The sequence below is a fragment of the Capricornis sumatraensis genome, chromosome 9, assembly GCF_032405125.1.
Source record: "Capricornis sumatraensis isolate serow.1 chromosome 9, serow.2, whole genome shotgun sequence".
In the NCBI taxonomy this organism is placed as follows: Eukaryota; Metazoa; Chordata; class Mammalia; order Artiodactyla; family Bovidae; genus Capricornis; species Capricornis sumatraensis.
In genome coordinates this window covers 5,962,037-5,980,650 of record NC_091077.1, presented here as the reverse complement: position 1 = coordinate 5,980,650, position 18,614 = coordinate 5,962,037, and the positions used below count along the sequence as shown (strand labels likewise).

Below are 18,614 nucleotides of genomic sequence, written 5' to 3'. Positions count from 1 at the left end.
GCAGGTCAGTGGCTGTCAAATACAGGATGCGTATTAGCAGCAGTTTAGTGTTCCCCAGGGGGATGGCCTGTGATGAGACCCACCAATCCCTTATTGACCAACAGCTAGGTTGTTGCTGAGTTGTTGCCACAACAGCCTGGTTAGTGGCTCCTGGGGGTTCCTGAATGTTCCCCCAACATCCATGCTAACTTCTGGTCAGTACCATTTCTCACACCATCTCCTGAGCCTGAGGGGTGAGGTCAGCCCCTCCTCACTCTCCTCCAACATGTGGCATCCCCTGATACACAGAGGTGAGCTCTTGACCCCATCTGGACCTGTGACAATAAAGATGTTTGCTAACCACTTCCAGAGAGACCTTCAAGATGCACCCTCCCTCTTCCACTGGCCCAGGAGATAAAACCCCAACCCTGGTGGTTGTTGGCGCTATCTTGTGACTGCAAAGTAGGGAACAATCCCAGGGTGAAGACGCCACTGCAGAAAGTGGAGCAGAGGGACTTTCCTGGTGGCCCAGTGGTTAAGACTGCACGGTCCCAGCGCAGGGGGGTCCAGGTTCAGCCCCTGGTCAGGGAACTAGATCCCACAGGCCACAGCTAAGACCTGACTTGGCCAAGTAAATTTGTTTTTAAGTAGAGCAGAGATGCACAGAGAAATTGGATTTCTTGGTGACATTGTTTGGGATGCTAGATTCAGCTTTACCTGAAGCCAAACTGCCTCTCAGCTTCCAACACAAGTCATTTTATTCTCTATATTTAAAACAGAGTTGAATTTCCTGGCCCTTTCCGACACAAACCTCCTTGTATCTACCTCTTTGAGGTCATAAGGTAGTGTTCCTGTAGCCTAAGTTTCTAGGAATGAAATTGCTGGGTAAATATCAGGGACATATTAATAGTATAGTTGATGCTGGTGGCAAGCCTGGCATTCATGGTTCCAATCCTATTTTTAACTATAAGTCACTTGGAGCCAGCCTAGGGTTCCCCGCTGGAACGCAGTCCAGGAGCCAGTGACTCTGGACCGCTGAAGGGTGTGTGATGCAGCCCCTCAGCACCGGCCTGGGGCCACTCTAAGGCTGCGCATTGTGCTTTTCCCCCTGAGGTCCCCAGCAGGACTCCGCCCAGATTGCCCAGAGTCGCTGGCTCACTGGCACTCCCTGCTGGCTTCTTTCCTCCCTGTCTCACATCCCTACCCTCCTAGAGCTTCCTGAGGTCACCTCTCAGGTGAGGTAACCGAGTCTTAGAGACAGGGTCATCTTTGGGGGGAAATCTATCCCAAGATGAATAGAAACATCAGCTATTCCTGCAAAGAGATTGTGTCCATATACACCACGGGCCCTCGGAGTCTGAGTTTCCTATGGCCACCCTAACAGAGTACCGTGGACTGAGTCGCTTAAAATAACAGAACTTAATTTTGTCAAAGTTGGAAGCCAGAGGTCCAGAATCAAAGTGTTGGCAGGTTTGGTTCTGAGGGCCAGGAGGGAAGGATGTGCCCTACATCTGTGACTGAGTTCTGACCGACTGGCTTCTTCCCGTGTCTTCCTCCTTGTCTTTCCTCTGTGCTGGTGTAAGCAGATAAGTTAGGGGGTTCCAGGAAAAGGAGAACCAGGAATGGCTCTCTTGACATAAGAGAAGCCGTTTTGGCCTAAGCCACTTTGTGATCTAAGCCAGGCTGCAATGCTTATCCTTGAACAGGTCTCAGTAATTAACGATCTTAAGGGAACAAAGGAAGGCGGGAACAGAAAAGGCAGGCAAACAATAATAGTGTAGTAATAAAGCAGAGGCCTAGTTCTGCCTCTTTAAACACATTTAATTGATGTTGATTTATCGTGTCATATTGTTTCAGGTGTGCAGCACAGAATATGTATATTCTTTTTCAGATTCTTTTCCCAATAATAATACGTCTTCGAGTTCTGCAGGAACTAAGGCCCCAAGCAGGTGGAGGGTGGAATGACATTGATTGTTCTGACTTCAGTCAACTAAAGCTTGGACTCTGTGGACCTCTGCCCCAGTTCTGTGCTGAGTTCTCTGCTCAAGCCCTTTCATGAATATACGTGTACCCTGAGCTTAAAACTTCCCCAGTCTTGCTGTTCAGGGAGACGCTGCTTTGGGAAACATCCCCAGCGTTTCCCTTACTTGCTGAAAGTCAACATAAGCCCTTCCTTTCGTTCATCTTTGGCTTGGTTGTGTCAGTCGGCTCAACACCTGACAAGAGGTGAACCTAGTTTTCAGGTAACATAAGTTCGGGTCCAAATTTCCTCTTGTAAAAATTTTTTCCTCTTGTAAGGATACTAGTCCTGCTGGATCAGGGCCCGCCCTATCAACCTCACGTTTAAAAAATTATTTGTTATTTGTATTTCTCAGTTGCGGCGAGCAGGGGCTGCTCTTCGTTGGGGTGGCCGCTTTTGTGGCAGAGCACGCGCTCTACGCGCCTAGGCTCAGTAGGTGCGGCACACGGGTTTAGCTGCCCCACATGTGGGATCCTCGCGGACCCAGGAATCAAGCCTGTGTCTCCTGCACTGGCAGGTGGATTCTTGACCACTGGACCACTAGTCAAGTCTCCAACCTCATTTCAGCTTAATCACTTTCAATCCCTATCTCCAAATACAGTCATATCCTGAAGTCCTAGGGGTTAGGACCTCAACATAGGAGCTGGGAGGAAGACAGAATTCAGATCATAAACACCAGCCTTTTTGATCTTCCGTAATCTGACAAGTTAAAAAATAGCATCTCACGATTTAACACTGCCTGCTTTTCTGTCTCTCCCCGGAGTCCATCTGAGATCGTTCCTTGTAAGAAATCAATTCTTTTCGTGTAGTTTCCCCAGTTTTTTTCACCTGTTCCCATGTCAGCTCTCTACCAGGGCTTCGCTTCTTCCTTCCAGGCCTTTGCTAAGCTCTTCCTCCATCCTTCCCCTCACTCAGCAATGTAGGCCCTCTGTAGACTCACCAGGCCCCCACCCACCCTGCCACAACATGCAGAAAGCTGCCTCCCAGACCACTTGAATCCTGTTTGTTAAAAGTGGCTCGCTCCTTTATTTGTTCAGAAGAGTGCCCCCTCCGACGCCGCACACGCCCCCTGCAGTCAAACTGGGCAGGTGCCTTCTGGGAACAGTGGCGGCCGTGGGACCCTCTGCTGCTTGGTCTGGGGAGGTGGTTTCCAGGCAGAAGCTCAGCGTCCAAGGCTGGGCCAACGGCTCAGGCACTGTGGTGAAGGGGGAGCCGCACAGCAGAAACTCCCGGGAGCGCCTTGCCCCTGGGGACACCGAGGAGGTGAGCCGGGGACCACTGGCCCAGGACCAAACCCAGGACCACAGGAGTGTCTGCAAGAGGGCTACGAGCCCGCCAGATGCTGGTGGAAGTACAGGCCAAAGAGGCTGGAGAGCAGTTGGCAGGCGGCGATCCACCAGATGAGAAAGGCGAGGACTCCGCGGAGGAAGAGGGGCGTGAGCAGGCTGCCCAGGGCCCCAGCGATCAGGGCTGCAGTCTGCTGGGCCTCATCCTCCTCGGGGCCGACCGGGCCATTGTGGGCTGAAGGTGGGGTAGGGGACAGCGTGGGGACCGGGCCCAGGCCCCAGGAGTAGCCGCCTGCAAGAAGAAGGTAGAGGGAGGGGCGGGTGGAGGTACAGGCGGTGCTGGCCTCCAGGACCCCAGACCCCGGCTTCACCCGCCCCGCCCGAGGCTCTACCCGCACCCCATCTTCGGCCCCTTCGCCTCGCTCCTTCCAGCCTCCAGGCTCCCCAGCCTCCGCCCCCTCCCTCATCGCCAGGCCTCGCCTTCAGGTCACCTTGATCCATTCCGGGCCATGCCCGCCCCTCACACACCCCACTGCAACCCCAGCCCCGAGCCCCGCCCTGCTCCAACTCCAGACCCCGCCCCCTGGCTTCGCTCCACCGCGCTCGCCCAGGCTGGTTCTCACCCAGGGTCTTCAGCAGCAGCGTGCAGTTGAGCGTGAGGATGAGCGGAGTCAAGTACTGCAGGCTCACAACTGTCACGTAGCAGTACACCCGCACCACCTGCGGGGCAGGTGGCAGTGGCTGCAGCCGGGGACCTTCGCGCTCCGGGTAACCTCAGGCCCCGGGGGCCAGGAGCCCACACCCCGAGCCCCGGGTTCCCTCCCCGCCCGCGTTGGTACCCGCTGCTGGATCTCTCGGGCCTCGATGCGGCCGGCCTCCCGCCGCAGCTGTTCCACGCGGGTCTTGGCCAGGCACAGGTAGGCCTGCAGGTGGGGCCGGGTCACCGCCAGCCGCAGCAGGCACAGTACCACCAGCACCCAGAGGCGCAGCGAGTCGAAGGCGGAGTCAGACAGCCTGTGCCGAGAGGGGCGACGACGGGGCTAGTGAAGCCGTCCTCAGGCCCGGGACCCTCCCGCAGGACCCAGGGCTCCTCCCTTAGCCTCAGAGTCCGGAGTACCCAGAGGGGGCCCCAGCTGCCATACTCACAGAGAGAAGGACGTGCGCCCCAAGGGAGCCTGGTGCAGGAAGTCCCGGGCCATGGGCTTGGTCCACAGCCACAGGACAAACAGGGGGGATAGGAAGCTGGTGTGCAGGAGGAGCCTGGGGGCAAGGGCACGGAGCTGGTAGGCGTGGGCATCCACCGCCCCCCTTGCGCCCCCTCCGGGCCCCCGCACCCCGCACCCCCACCCCTACCCCGCGGGTCCCCGCACCCGCACCCCCACCCCACACCCCCACCCCGCACCCCGCTGGTCCCCCACGTAACTGCAGCATGGGCCGGTCTTCAGACATGGTCAGTGCATCGTGGTGGGTCTGGGCCAGTCGCAGGCCTGGGAAGGTGAGGAAGGCACCCAGCATGGAGCCCACCACCGCCAGCCCCACGCGGATGGCCAGCTTGACCAGAGGAAGACTGGGGGCAAAGAGACGGGTCAGGGGGCTCCTGTGGCAGGCCTGCACAGGTCGCAGCCTGCCGCGGCTCTCCCTCCCTTCCCAGGACTCACGCCCAATCCCAGCCTTGCATCTTCAGAAGTGGCTCCAAGTTCTGGGACATACTGTCCAGGCCTGGGGAAGACAAAAGGAGGACGGTGTCCAGTAGGCCCCCGGGGCCCCAGGGCCCACTGTGCCTCACCTCCCGGATATCCATTTGTTCCCCAGATGAGAACGTAATAGTGACAGCCAGGCCCTGTGACAAGCATGAGGACAAGTTTGCTCCCAGTCTTGTGCAGCTCAGGAGAAGGTGCTGGGCGGACACTCTTGATTTGACTAGGGGACATGGGGGCACAGGGCACTGAGTCTGAGCTTCCTGGATGCTGGCGGGTCAAGAAGGGCTATCAACATCCTGGAAAGAATTCTCAGCTCAGGCCCCCACATCTTCCACAGAGCAGAAGCAAATAAATATGAGCTCAAAACCAAAACCACCAGACACATAAGGGAACAAAGCATCATCAAAGTGAATCAGCAGAAGAAAGAAAAAAAGAAAAGCTTAAGTTCCAAAGACTTCAGAAATTGGTATTATAAATTCTGTGTGAAATGACTGAGGAAAGTAAAAGCTGGAGTCACAGAACAGGTGCCGTGGGACTGCCTCAGAGGGCCAAGTGGATTTGCAAAGGAACCGATCAAGCTCTCCCGAAAGGAAAATCTAATTACTGAAATGGTAGGCTGTTGGCATGCTAGAAACAGTCCGTGGAATTAACTGATGAATTGGATCTGAAGAAATCACTCAGATTCCAACTCAGAAAGACAAGAAGGTGTGAAATACGAAGGGAGATTAAGAGACGAGGAGGACACGATAGAAAGTTCAATACAAGTTAAGGCAGAGCCCCAAAGTGAGAGAAGAGAGAGAATGAAGGAGAGAGAGAGTGGAAGAGAATGACTGAAAAGTCTGAAGAATGCATGATGCATACAAAGTATATAAAACCCGATAAATACAAAGACATCCATACCTAGACACACTGTGGGAAAGCTGCGGAATACCAAGAACAAAGAACGCACAGAGCAGTCAGAAGTTACGACAGATCACCTAAAAGGAAGGACAATTAATTTGGCAGTCACTCTCAACAGCAAGAACAGAAAACAAACAGAAAGTGAAAATGTAAGATGGTGGAAACAAGGCCAAAGAGGTTAGAAATCACAATAAATGTAAGTGGATTAAACTTGAAGCTAAATGATAACAGCCTGTCAGACCTGATTGTGTTTTAAAGTAGACATATCTCAACATGAGGTCACCGGAAGGTTGAAAATAAAGTACTAGTCAAAAGAAAGGCAGTACTGTATATTTGAAAGTTGCTAAGTAAGTAGATCTTAAAATTCTCATCACAAGAAAAAAAAATGTGTAACTATGTGGGGTGATGGTTGTTAATTAGACTTATGGTGGTGATTATTTTGCAATACACACGTATTGAACCATATTATACACCTGAAACTAATATAATGTTATATGTCAATATCTCAATTTAGATAGGAAAGAAGAAAGCAGCTGAAAAGACTGTATCGATACAGACAGACTAGGCTAAGATGGAAGTAAGTCAGAAGGGGTCAATACATCATGGGAAAAAATGGCTGATTTGCCAGGAAGATGTAGCATTTTTAAACCTGTAAACACCTTGTCAATTAGCTTCGAAATATATAAAGAAAACCCTGACAGAACTACTAAGAGAAATTAAGACTTCCACCATCCCAGAAGTCTGGGGCTTCCCAGGTGGCGCTAGTGGTAAAGAACCCACCTGCAAGTGCAGAAGACTAAGAGAGGAGGACTCGATCCCTGGATGGGGAAGAGCCCCTGGAGGAGGGCCTAGCAACCCACTCCAGTATTCTTGCCCGGAGAATCCCATGGACAGAGCAGCCTGGAGGGTTATAGTCCATAGGGTCACAGAGAGTCGGACATGACTGAAGCGACTTAGCACAGCACAGTACCATCCCAGAGGGAGTTAGTAAAGATGGAAATTTGAATTTATTGGACACAGAGAGGAGGAGAATATATGTTAATCAAGAATACATGCAGCACTCTACAAGGTCAATTAATCTGCAACAAAGGAGGCAAGAATGTACAATGGGAAAAGACAGCCTCTTCAAGAAATGATGCTGGGAAAACTGGACAGCTACATGCGAAAAAGCCAAACTGGGTTACTTTCTCACATCATATATACAAATAAACTCAAAACGGATTAAAGACTTAAATGTAAGATGTGAGACCAAAAAAATCCTAGACGAAAACATAGGTGGTACACGCTTTGACATTGGTCTTAGCAATATTTTCTGAACATGTATCTTCAGGCAAGGCAAATAAAAGCAAAAATAAGCAAATGGGACTATATTAAACTAAAAAGATTTTGCACCGTGAAAGAAACTATCAACAAAACAAAAAGGCAGCCTAGTGAATGGGAGAGGTAGATTCATGAGTGTTTACATTATTTGGCCTTGTAATTTATATACATGTTCTCATGTATATATATATATTCATCACATAATTTAAAAATTGAAAGGTAGGAAGTATTGGTGATAACAAAGCTCAAGGAGTCAGCAGGGTCATGTGGGCCCTGGTGAGGATGTTTATCATTATCCATAGACCATTAGGGTCTGGTGTTGGGCAGAAGAGGGATCCAAATGTTTTTTAAAGATCATTCAAGAAGCAGAAAAAAAAATCAAGACAAAAATGAGAAACTGAAAAAAAATGTACAACTCCTATCACACATAAAGGCTGATTTCCTTAATATATGAAGAGCTCCTACAAATCAATAACATGCTCAACACAACCCAGTAGAAAACTGTGCAAAAGAACAAACCTTTCCCAGAAGGGAAATAGAAATGGCTCTTCAACACATGGCTCTCATCCTCACTTACATTTTCACCCATCAGATCCCCCGAGACAAAAAGGTCTGAGGAAATACACTGGAGAGGATGTGGGGATATGTATGTCCACACATCTCTTTCTGATGGGCAATTTTCCAACAACATTATTAAAATTACAAATGCACTTTCTTGCACAGGGTCACAGACACAAGGTTGCTCTTGTGCAACACTGTTGTATAATAGCATGGCTTTGTGCAACAGCATTCAATAGGAGAAAGACTTAAATGTCCATAAACTGAGAGCTAGTTAAAGAATCACAGAAAATCCATCAAGTTACAAAATGCAGGATCAAATTACTGTTACTGTGTTACTGTAACACTCTATCACCGTATGTAGCATCTAGGGACAACCTCCAATACTTTTTATTTGTTTTTATTTAAAGTACAGCTAATTGACAATGTTGGGTCAATTTCAGGTACACAGCAAAGTGGTTCAGATATATATACAAAAATCGATTCTTTTTCAGATTATTTTCCACTATCTAGGCTATCATGAGATACTGCATATATTTCCTTGTGCTATACAGTAAGCCCTTGCTGTTTATCTGGTTTATATATAATAGTGTGTATATGTTAATCCCAAATTCCTATCTCCCCCCCGCCCCCATCCCCTTTGGTAACTAAAAGTTTGTTTTCTATGCCTGTGAGGTTTCTTTTTTTGTAAATAAGTTCATTTGTATCATTTTTTAAGATTCCACATATAAGTAGTATCATATACTATTAGTCTTTGTCTGACTTACTGCACTTGATACGATAATAATATAGTTTTTAAGAGAAAAAGACAAGGTGTAGAGCCGTATGCTCTGTCTCAGGTGAATACGGCAATGTGGCACCCTAGGTTTCCTCTGGGGAGGAGAACTAGTGTGAAAGGATGATTTTACTCTATGTCCTCTTGTACTTTCTGAATATTACTCTGTATATCTATTTCCTCTCCCAAATTGCATTAGAGTGGGTAAATATTAAACCTCCATGCCCGCTGGGTAGCGGACAGCCTGGGGAGCAGAAGGGCCCAGGAAAAGTCCCGGCGCAGGCCCCCATCGGTGAGAGGGGTGTCCTCTCTCCCCAAAGCCCAAGGGGGCACGCAGGTGCCGAGCACCCGAGGAGACTGCCCCGGCCCCAGGGCCCCCCCTTCACCTACTGCGTGCAGGTGAAAAGGCCCTCACACCCCACCCCCACTAGCTCACACAAGGGGCTGATGGAGGCGGCGCCCCCAGGCCCCGGACGCACGTACCTGGCTGCAGGCCCAGCTCCAGGGTCTCCTCCCGCACCACCTGCGCCAGCATGGCCAGCAGCAGGAAGAGGAAGGCAAAGGTGAGGCAGACGGAGCGCTCGCCTCCCTCCTCGGCGCTGAAGTACAGCCGGGTCACCGTCAGGAACACCTTGCTGGGGGCAGGGCTAAGGAGGCCTCAGGTGCCTGTAGTGACCCTCCACCCCATCCTCCAACCGCAGCCAGTGACCCCCAAACTCCAGACCACAAACATGGAAGTTCAGGTTCAGAGTCCCGGAGAGCAGGGGTGTGATAAAGAAGACAGATGCTGGGAAAGCCCAGGACACAAGGCTCACTACTCTTCAGGCCTGGGTTACCGGGGAGCGAGTGAGCCTGACCCAGGCCTCCAGCTTGGCCTCATCACCCTGCCTGTGGTCAGGTAGAAATGGCCAGCGCGGGCTTCCCTGGTGGTCCAGTGGTTCAGAATCCACCTGCCAATGCAGGAGGCACGGTACCCAGTCTGGGAAGATCCCAGATGCAATGGAGCAACTAAGTGTATGCTCCACACCTCCTGAGCCCACACTGCAGAGCCTGAGGGCCGCCACGACTGGCGCCCGTGCGCCTGGAGCCCATGCCGCCCCACAGGAGAAGGCCCTGCAAGGGGAAGCCCAAGCACCACAGCCTGGAGTAGCCCCCGTGCTTCCCTGGGAGCACGGTGGTTATGACTCGGCCTGCCAGTGCTGAGGACAGGGGTTCAATCCTTGGTCTGGGAAGATCCCACAAGGCTTAAGACGATTTAGCCTGTGTACCACAACTCCTGAGCCCACGGGCTGTGAGCACTGAAGCCTTCGGACCCTAGAGCCTGTGAGCCACAGCAAGAGAAACTGCCGTTCACTCATCTAGAGAGAAAAGCCCGCCTGTGACAGCAAAGACCCAGCGAAGCCAAAAGTAAATACTACCAACCAAGGAATAAAAACAGTTTTAAAAAGAAAAAAGCACTGGCCACCAGCTCCCTCTTCAGGTCAAGTCCCCCTTACCCACGCGGCCTCCCGGCTGTGTTCACAGGTCCTATTTCCGGCTCCTCCGAGAGACGGCCAGAGATACAGCTTCTATCTCTAACCTCTCCTGAGAGGGACCCTCCAGGGCCTTCCAGAACCAGTGGTGTGGATTTCAAGATGGGCTGCCTTTCTCTGCAACCCCGTTCCACAAGGACACCGCCTCCAACTTGGGTCCTCAAGGTCACTGTTTCGCCTCTGTTCTCTGTGCAGCTTAGTAAAGACAATTACAGAGGGGTGTCTCTTTGCCAGTCCCTGCCATCTGTCCTGGCCTGTTGAGTTGCTTTGACCCAGAGAAAGGACAGGGATGGGGTGGACCGACTTCAGGCCAAGCCTTAGGGGGCCTGCGGTGCCCCCTTTTCCTTCCTGGCAGCTCTGGGTGAGGAAGCCTGCTCTAACCTGGAGCGGAGATGAAGCAACCCAGCTGAAACCCGGCCAGGAAAACAAATAAGAGAGCGGCTGCTTTACCCCCACCGAGTTTCGGGTGGGTTTACCGCACAGCAGCCGGTACCTGATGTGCCGATTCAGTGGGGAGAAGGAGCCTCAGACCCAGCTTCCGGGGGCCTCCACCTCCCCCGGCAGGAGGAAGGATACACAGAGAAAGCGATGGTGAGCAGACACCAGAATACCGCGATGTTGGTCTCCTTGGCTGGGCCCAGCACGTAGTAGTAGGCCTCCGTGAAGAGGTACACGCCACCCGAGTACACGGCGAAGTCCACAAACCACTGGTACTCCAGGAAGAAGCGCAGGACTGCAGAGAGCACGCCATCAGCCCCCAGCTTAGCCCGCCCAGGAGGCTCCCCACCAGCTCCACCAGGGTGTGTGGTGGGGTGGCCACCCAGCTGTTACCAAGCGCGTCGACAGCCGTGAGCGGGCAGGTCTCCAGCTGGAACGGGGCGTCCCGGGGCACAGATAACGGCTTCTCCTCACTACAGCCACTGGCCCGCCTGGGAGCAGGGGAGAGGAGCGAGAATGGCGTCGGCAGCCTCCCTCTTCCCCTGTCCAGGAAGCCATGGGGGCCTCTTCCACCCCAGCTTGGGAGGCTCTCGTATCACCCTCAGAGCACAGGAGGAGCTGGTCTAGAGGGTACCTTCACCCCAGCCTGGGTGTCCTCTGAACGCCAGCGGGTGGCCACCACCCACCCACAGGGCTGGCCCGGAGCAAACTCCCGATGAGCATTGGATGCCAGCGGGAGGCAAACAGTGAAAGACAGCGACCACCTCCTCAGCCTGGGGTGTTCCCAGTTCTCCTGGGGTACCTCCAACTTGCCTGTGCCCAGAGCAGTGCCTGGAGGTGTGCAGGGCAGGCGCTGTGCCCTCAGGGTCTCCCCTGGCAGGGAGCCACTGGCCTCAGGCTGGGGGTTCACTCACCGCTCCTTCCTGCCTCTGGGCTTCTGCTTCCCTGCCAGGGCCCGCAGCTCTTCCTCCGAAGGGTGCTTGTATCGGAAGAGACTGAAGGCAAACAGAGGCCGTCAGGAAAGCCTGGGCATGGAGGGGGCCAACGTGGTGAACCTCAAAAGCTGAGACTGCAGAGGGAAGACTGGACCTGATAAGCCTGGGACAGGATGGGCAGGGGTCACCGAAGGTCAAAGGAAGGGTGGGGAAGGTGGGCGGTCGACAGGGGAGTGCCGCGGGGGTCCTAGACACCCTAGACTCTTCTGGCCTAACGCTCCTGGCGGAACTGGCACGTGAATTGTCCTGGAAAGAGAGTTCACAGTTGCCACTGGGTTTTCAAAAAGGGTCCAGGACCCAAACCCTGACAAAGAATTTTAGGAAATAAGCTCTATACGCAGAGTAGGGAGCAGGGGAGCCGGAGTCGGGGAGCAGCTACCCCTTTGCGTGTGGAGATGGCCTCAGCGATGTGTACCATCTGTCAAAACTGAGCCAACTGTGTGCTTCAAATATCTGCAATTATTGGGTCAGTTATCTCAATAAAGTTCTTAAAAAAAACCCCTCGCCTTACAGGGCGTGAGGCGGGGCTGGGGAAAACAAGGGGGCGGAGCCTCTGGGGTCCCGCCCACCGCCCGGGGAGGGGGCGTGGCTCACCTGCCATTGCAGAGCAGCCAGCGCGCGAAAGAGCAGTGCGGCGCCAGCCTATGCATGAGGGTGGCAGTGAGCAGCGTCACCACCAGCTGCACTCCGAGGACCGCCTGCGGGAGGAGACGGGAGAGGCAGTGAGCAGCGTCACCACCAGCTGCACTCCAGGGACCGCCTGCGGGAGGAGACGGGAAAGGCAGTGCCTGCTAGAGGGCCACAGCTCACCTTCGAAAACCCGGCTCTTTATAGAGAGACGCTGAAGCTGAAGCCAGGTGGGGGAGGGAGGCCCTCCCTGGCTCCGGCTGCTTCTTGGGGAAGGGTCCGAGGGTGGGCTCAGACCCAACGCTGGGAGCCCCAGCAAGGCGCGGGTCCCGCCCCATCACCTGGCAGGGGTATGCGGTGGCGGAGAGCACGTGCTGGAGCAGAGATTGGGGCTCAGTATCCTCCTGTGCTAAGGATTTAAGGTAACAATTCCCTGGGCCTCAGTTTCCGCATCTGGAAATGGGGTGCTTCCTATTGTTTCATATACTCACATGACCACCTCCGGGACCTACAGCGAGCCGGGGACACCCAGTGAAAGCGACTCCTCTCCCAGGGTACCCCCCGCCCCACGCACCAATTGTGTCTCAGCTGACCTTCCAGCTTCACTGTTCACCCAGCTGACTGTCCCCCACGTCTTCCTCCATCTGAAGTTATCCCTGAAAATTGAAATCATCCTTTCTCCCTCTCCCTTCCTTTGTAATCAACCAAGAAGAAGAGAGGTCTGGTCTATTTCTGGCCACTACCTGTTTCAGGATTAACATTTACACATTTGAGTGGGATGAATTTTTTTGATTAGGAATTTTCTCACCAAGTGCTACTAACAACATTTTAAACATATTTCCATATATGTTTATGGAACATAAACAAGCATAACACATTTCCATACACCTATTTTAAAATGTTTTAGAAAAAAAATGTTGCTGGTAATCAGTCTGAAGATGGGTTTTCCTTCGTGAATGTAGTAAATAACCATTTGCTAACAGTGGGAAGTCACGCAGTCGTGTTTGAATTTTTGTGACCCCCATGGGCTGTAGCCCACCAGGCTCCTCTGTCCATGGGATTTCCCAGCCAAGAATACTGGAGTGGATTGCCATTTCCTCCGCCAGGGGATCTTCCCGACCCAGGGACGGAACTCATGTCTTTTCTGTCTCCAGCATTGCCAGGTGGGTTCTTTAACAGTAGCGCCACCTGGGAAGCCGACTTGCTATCAGTAATTATGTAAGATAAAGTGCTCAGGAAGGCTGTCAGCTACTATTATGGTATTAGCAACTAAATGAAATAAAGATTATGTTAATGTTAAAACTAATTATTAAAATTATCCTTTAATCAGGCCAAAATAAGCTAACTTCAATAGGAAAAGCTCTAATGTGATGGCTATGGGGCTTAGCCCTGTAATTCAGAATGACTGTTGAGAAATTCATCTTTAAAATAAAAGGACTAACAGGACGTTTTCTCTATGTTGTGACTTGTAAACCGGGACCAGGAGCATTTTTTCAGTAAGGAGGTGGGGCATCATCTTTCTGGTCTCACTGCTCACCTTTACCCCTACCCAAGTGCAGACTGGTTAGCAGGCATTAATGACCAAGAGCCCAGTGGGCGGGCTCTCTAAACGGCCCCGCCCCTCCCCATGGACCCCACCCCCACCCCCCTCCACTCCTCCCTAGGAAATCCAGCACCTCCCAGCAGCTGCTCTCCAGTCTCCCTAGCTCTCCAGACACCTCTCCCTTGTGACCCAGCCCCCGGCAGGGTTTTAACCACCGACACAGCCCAGCACGACTCCAGCCCACAGGCACTTCCAGCCAAGATCTCTCTGCTGAGCTCGCAGACCATGCCTCCTCCAGGCCCTTCCCTGGAGACCCCAGCACCCACCCATCCCTCCCCTGGACACGGCTCCTCCCGGCGGCCCAGGACCTTCCCAGTCTCACAAATGAACGTCCAGCTCCACTCCTCAGCCCGCAAGGCCTGGCAGACCCTGCTCGGGACCAACCTGCCTCACTCCCCAGCTCTCGCCCCCAACACCCTCTGCGCCCAACCATTCGGGTCTCAGAGACACTCCCAGACCCCAGGGCTCTCCATCACTAACCCCATTACCCCCAACACCTCTCAGGGAGGAGACCCATGGTTCAAACTGTGATCCCAGCACCTAGGAGAGGAAGAGAAGAAGAGAGAAAGAGAAGGAGGAAGAGAAGAGAAGGAAGGCATGCATCCCCCCACCTAAGGCACCCAAGGTCTGTCCAACGATGTTTCTCATGGCCCTCCCCAAACAGCTCTGGTCTTAGGGTCCACGCTCTGCAGATCTCGAAAGATCTCTGAAGCCTGCCATCACCCCATGTCCCTCCTCTGCTCAACCCCCTTCCCTAGATCAATGATCCCAGAATCCTGCGAAGTAACATCAAATCAGTGCGGCAGACTTCCCTGCTGGCTCAGAGGTAGAGTCCACCTGTCAATGAAGGAAACACAGGTTCGATTCCTGGGCAGGGAAGATCCCCTGGTGAATGAAATAGCAACCCACTCCAGTATTGTTGGGAAATCCCACGGACAGAGGAGCCTTGCAGGCTACAGTCCACAGGGTCGCAAAAGAGTCGGACATGACTTAGCCACTCAACAACATCAATGGGACTTTCCTGCATACCATTTCAGACAGCCATTCCCTTCACCTCCTACAGTGTCCCACACCCTGGAATGACCTCCTCTTTCACCAACCCCTTTCATCAATGCTCTTACTTCAGATCCACCTCCAACACCCTACCTCGGGGACGGCCCCTACTGCAGGCAAGGTCAGGCCCCTTTCCCAGCCCCTCCAGTCTGTGGCTGCCTCTGCCCAGTCCTAGGGACTGGGGTGGGGGGTGGGGCCTCTGCCCAGTCCTAGGGACTGGGGTGGGGGGTGGGGCCTCTGCCCTCACCCAACACCAGCCTTGCCCACAGAGGCCAGGATAATGAAGAATAAACTGAATGGGTTGGACCCAGAATCACGTGAGACCTGAGGGTCCCAACTGTTCTCTCTCCAATTCCGGGGCCCTCACCCGCCCAGAGCCCACCTTGAGCCCTTCAGCATGCACCCCCCCCCCCCCGCCGCTCCTGTCCGCTCAGGATTCTCCCTGGTCCTTCAGCACACCCCATACCCCGAGGGAGCCCAGATGGGCCCTGTCGGTGCGTCCCCACGCTCCCGCAGGACACCGTGCCCAGAGTGGGCCCCAGTCGGACCCCAGATCTCCCTCCCGGGGCTCCGAAGGTGTTCAGATCCCCAGCACCCTCCAAGGGACGGCCCCTCAGCAGGACTCCAGGCCCCTAGAAGGCACCCCAGGGACTTGTCAGAACCCTACAAAGCTCAAGGCCTTCCAGTTCCCTTGCACAACCGCGACCCCCCTCATAGATCGCGGAGTGAGACCTAACCCCAGAGAGGGAAGCACAGGCCTCAGCGCGATCCCGAGTCCCTCAGAGCCCTCAGTCCCCACAGGGGGATCTCCGTCTCCTTGGTGTTTGCTGGACTCCCCCACGGCGGAATCCGTAGCCTCTCAGGGGGCCTCATGCTAAGAGTTGCGGGCTTACCATGTTGCGGACTGGAGCGCGGCGCGGGGACCCCTGGGCCTGGAGCTCAGAGCTCAGCGCGGAACTCGACCGATCAGAATCCGATTTTGGTCTGACAAGCATCCCATCCAACCAATCGTCAGGCTTGGAGTCACTCGCATTGCTTGGCGGAAGTTGTAGTTTAAAGATGTTTGACGCGCTCCGATCGGGGACTGTTTCTGAGACCCAATCTCCTCACCTGCACCTGTTTCGCAGGTTTAAAGCGAATATACTTATTCATCAAGTCACCGTCTCCCGCTAGAGAGTTCGGAGCGTGAAGCTCCAATGATCAAGAAATTCGGTGACCCTCACTGACTGCTCAGACTGAATTCAGAGTCCTCTGCCTGACTTCAATCTGCTGCCAACACTATTGTACTCACAACAGTACAGCTAGCTACCAGCTCTGCTTTCTTGTATCTTCCCCCCAACCCTTTATTTCATCTGGCAAAAGCCTTATTCATCTCTGGTTGCAAGTGCGGGCAGGGGGTGGGGGTGGGGGTGGGGGTGGGGGTGGGGGAGGCCAACCTACATGGGCTCCAGTAATAAAGGGGAAAAACCGGCCCGTGTGAAAACTCCAAAAGCATTGTCAGCTTCCGGCATGGCTAGAGCAAGAACGAAATGTCAGCCTCAGGAATCTACTGTTTTCTGTTTCAAGGCTTAGAGGAAAGGGCATCCAGCCCAAGTTTTGCAGCTGTATTTCTATGGATAAGTCAGTACGTCTGCCTGAACGTGGACATATTCTGTGGGTGTGACCGAGGGTTTTTGTGGGGCCTGTGTATAGTTGTATATGTATATACACATGTATATATACTATATATGTATATATGTATATAACTATACAAATATGTCGGAGAAGGAGATGGCACCCCACTCCAGTACTCTTGCCTGGAAAATCCCATGGACGGAAGAGCCTGGTGGGCTGCAGTCCAGGGGGTCGCGAAGAGTCAGACACTACTGAGCGACTTCCTTTCACTTCTCAGTTTCATGCATTGGAGAAGGAAATGGCAACCCACTCCAGCGTTCTTGCCTGGAGAATCCCAGGGACAGGGGAGCCTGGTGGGCTGCCGTCTGTGGGGTCGCACAGAGTCGGACACGACTGAAGCGACTCAGCAGCAGCAGCATGTGCATATGTATCGCTGATTGCCTTGTCTCTGTGAGTTCTTGTCTTTGTGTCTGAGCGCATGTGGATGTCTGTTTGCAGGAGATTCACTCTGTGACTTTGACCCTCTGGACCCAGTGTGTTGGCTTGAGAGAGGGTGGATGACAGAGGCAGTGAGGACCACTAGGATTTCACAGGTCCGACATGGGGGTCATGAGACATCCCTTGGGGCTGCAGCGTCCAGGTGGGATCCAGAGACGCTGGGGTTTGGGGAGGGTGTCAGAAAAGGTGGACCAAGAGAAAAGGGGGACTGTTGCTGCAGGTCCATTGCTCGCCAGGCTGGAGGGCTGACTCGACTGCTTTCTGCAGCAGATCAGGGTGCTGGGACAGTTGTCTCCGTTGCATTGATAGATATACTGAGACCCTGGAAGGCCCCAATCTCTAATCCACACCCTGACTTCTCCCGGGGCCATAGGGTTTCTGCGTCTAGGCATCACAGCGCCCTCATGTGGTGAACTGCAGGCAGCTCGCACACATCCTGGCCCCTGGAGCTCTGATCCCTCTGGAGCCTTTCCCTGTTGCAGAAAAGGCAGCTACATCTTCCGGGTGCTTATTCCTAAATTCCTAAGTTGGCCTTAAATTCTTTCTCTTGCTCCATACCTGGCCTGTTAGTCCCTGCCAATGGCTTCACCTTCCAACTGCGCCCATTGTCCCACCCAGCCCCCGTCCCTCCCTTCACAGCCTCCACCCAGTCCAGCCTCATCTCCCACCCGCAACCCCCTCCTCCCCGGTCTCCTGCAGCTTCCATGCCCCTTTCCCCACCCACTCCCACAGTCCGTTTTCCCAGGCATCTCAAAGGCACCTGTTAACACTTAACCCGACTGTATTCCTTCTCTGCTTGAAGCCAGCCATTGCTCCCACCTCACGCAGAACGAATGCCTAAGTCTGCTCTTGGCCCATGTACTCTACCCTTCACTGTTTGCTCAACACGTCAGTTCTTTAAAGAAGTAAGAATAATAACTCTAAGTCTATATTTGGCTGTGCTGTGTCTTCATTGCCGCGCAGGCTTTTCTCCAGGTTCGGCAGGCAGGGGCTCCTCTCTAGGCGCGGTGTGCAGCCTTCCCGCTGTGCGGCTCCTCTTGTCGCAGAGCAGTCTCTGGGCTGCAGTCGGGCTCAGCAGTCGCGGCTCCCGCGCTCTAGAGCACGGGCCCCATAGCTGCTCCCCAGCATGTGGGATCTTCCCAGATCAGGGAACGAACCCTTGCCTACTGCACTGGCAGGCAGATCTTTACCCTGAGCCACCAGCGAAGCTCCAGTTCCTTTAAAATATATATATATATATATATTTGGCTGTGTCTAGTCTTAGTTGCAGCGTGTGGACTATTTAGTTGCAGCCTGCAGGGTCTGGTTCCCTGCCCAGAGATCGGCCCAGGCCCCCTGCATTGGGTGTGTGGAGTCTTAGCCACTGGGCCCCCCGGAAATGCCAGCTTTCAGGTGTACAGCAGGAAGCCTTCCTCATTCCCTGTCCTGCACTGCACGTCTTACGTTGCTCGTGCCACACTGGACATTCCTGTATTCTGCGATCTCTGTTCCACACCGGATGTTCCTGTTGCCCGTTTTCCATTGGACGGTCTTCACTGTCTGTTCTGCGCTGAGTGAGTCCGTGTTCTCTGCCCTACACCGGCTATTCCATTTCCCCTAATCCTCATGTAGTCCCTCTGTCTCACTTCCCACGATTTCTGGCCACACTGAGGTCCACGCGCTCATTCCACACTGTTTCACTGTCTCTACTTATAGTGCTCTCAAAAGTGCATCTTT

The 18,614-nt window shown here is 53.4% G+C and overlaps 1 protein-coding gene across 2 annotated transcripts; it reads right to left on the bottom strand.

The window, feature by feature from the left end:
- Positions 1–3,038: 3,038 nt before the first annotated feature.
- Positions 3,039–15,754, bottom strand: TMEM161A (transmembrane protein 161A). Of its 2 annotated transcripts, none has more exons than XM_068980712.1 (12): positions 15,680–15,754; positions 12,098–12,201; positions 11,423–11,503; positions 10,902–10,999; positions 10,647–10,803; positions 9,022–9,173; positions 4,944–5,004; positions 4,709–4,852; positions 4,432–4,545; positions 4,125–4,299; positions 3,909–4,005; positions 3,039–3,577 (listed from the first exon to the last, which is right to left on the bottom strand). In XM_068980712.1, exons 1-12 carry the CDS (start codon positions 15,680–15,682, stop codon positions 3,324–3,326), a joined length of 1,440 nt encoding a protein of 479 aa, XP_068836813.1. In that variant the 5' UTR covers positions 15,683–15,754; the 3' UTR covers positions 3,039–3,323. The 2 variants fall into 2 exon arrangements, with proteins under 2 accessions (XP_068836813.1, XP_068836814.1); XM_068980713.1 differs by having other exon boundaries at positions 12,098–12,263; positions 15,680–15,745.
- Between the last annotated feature and the right edge of the window lie 2,860 nt (positions 15,755–18,614).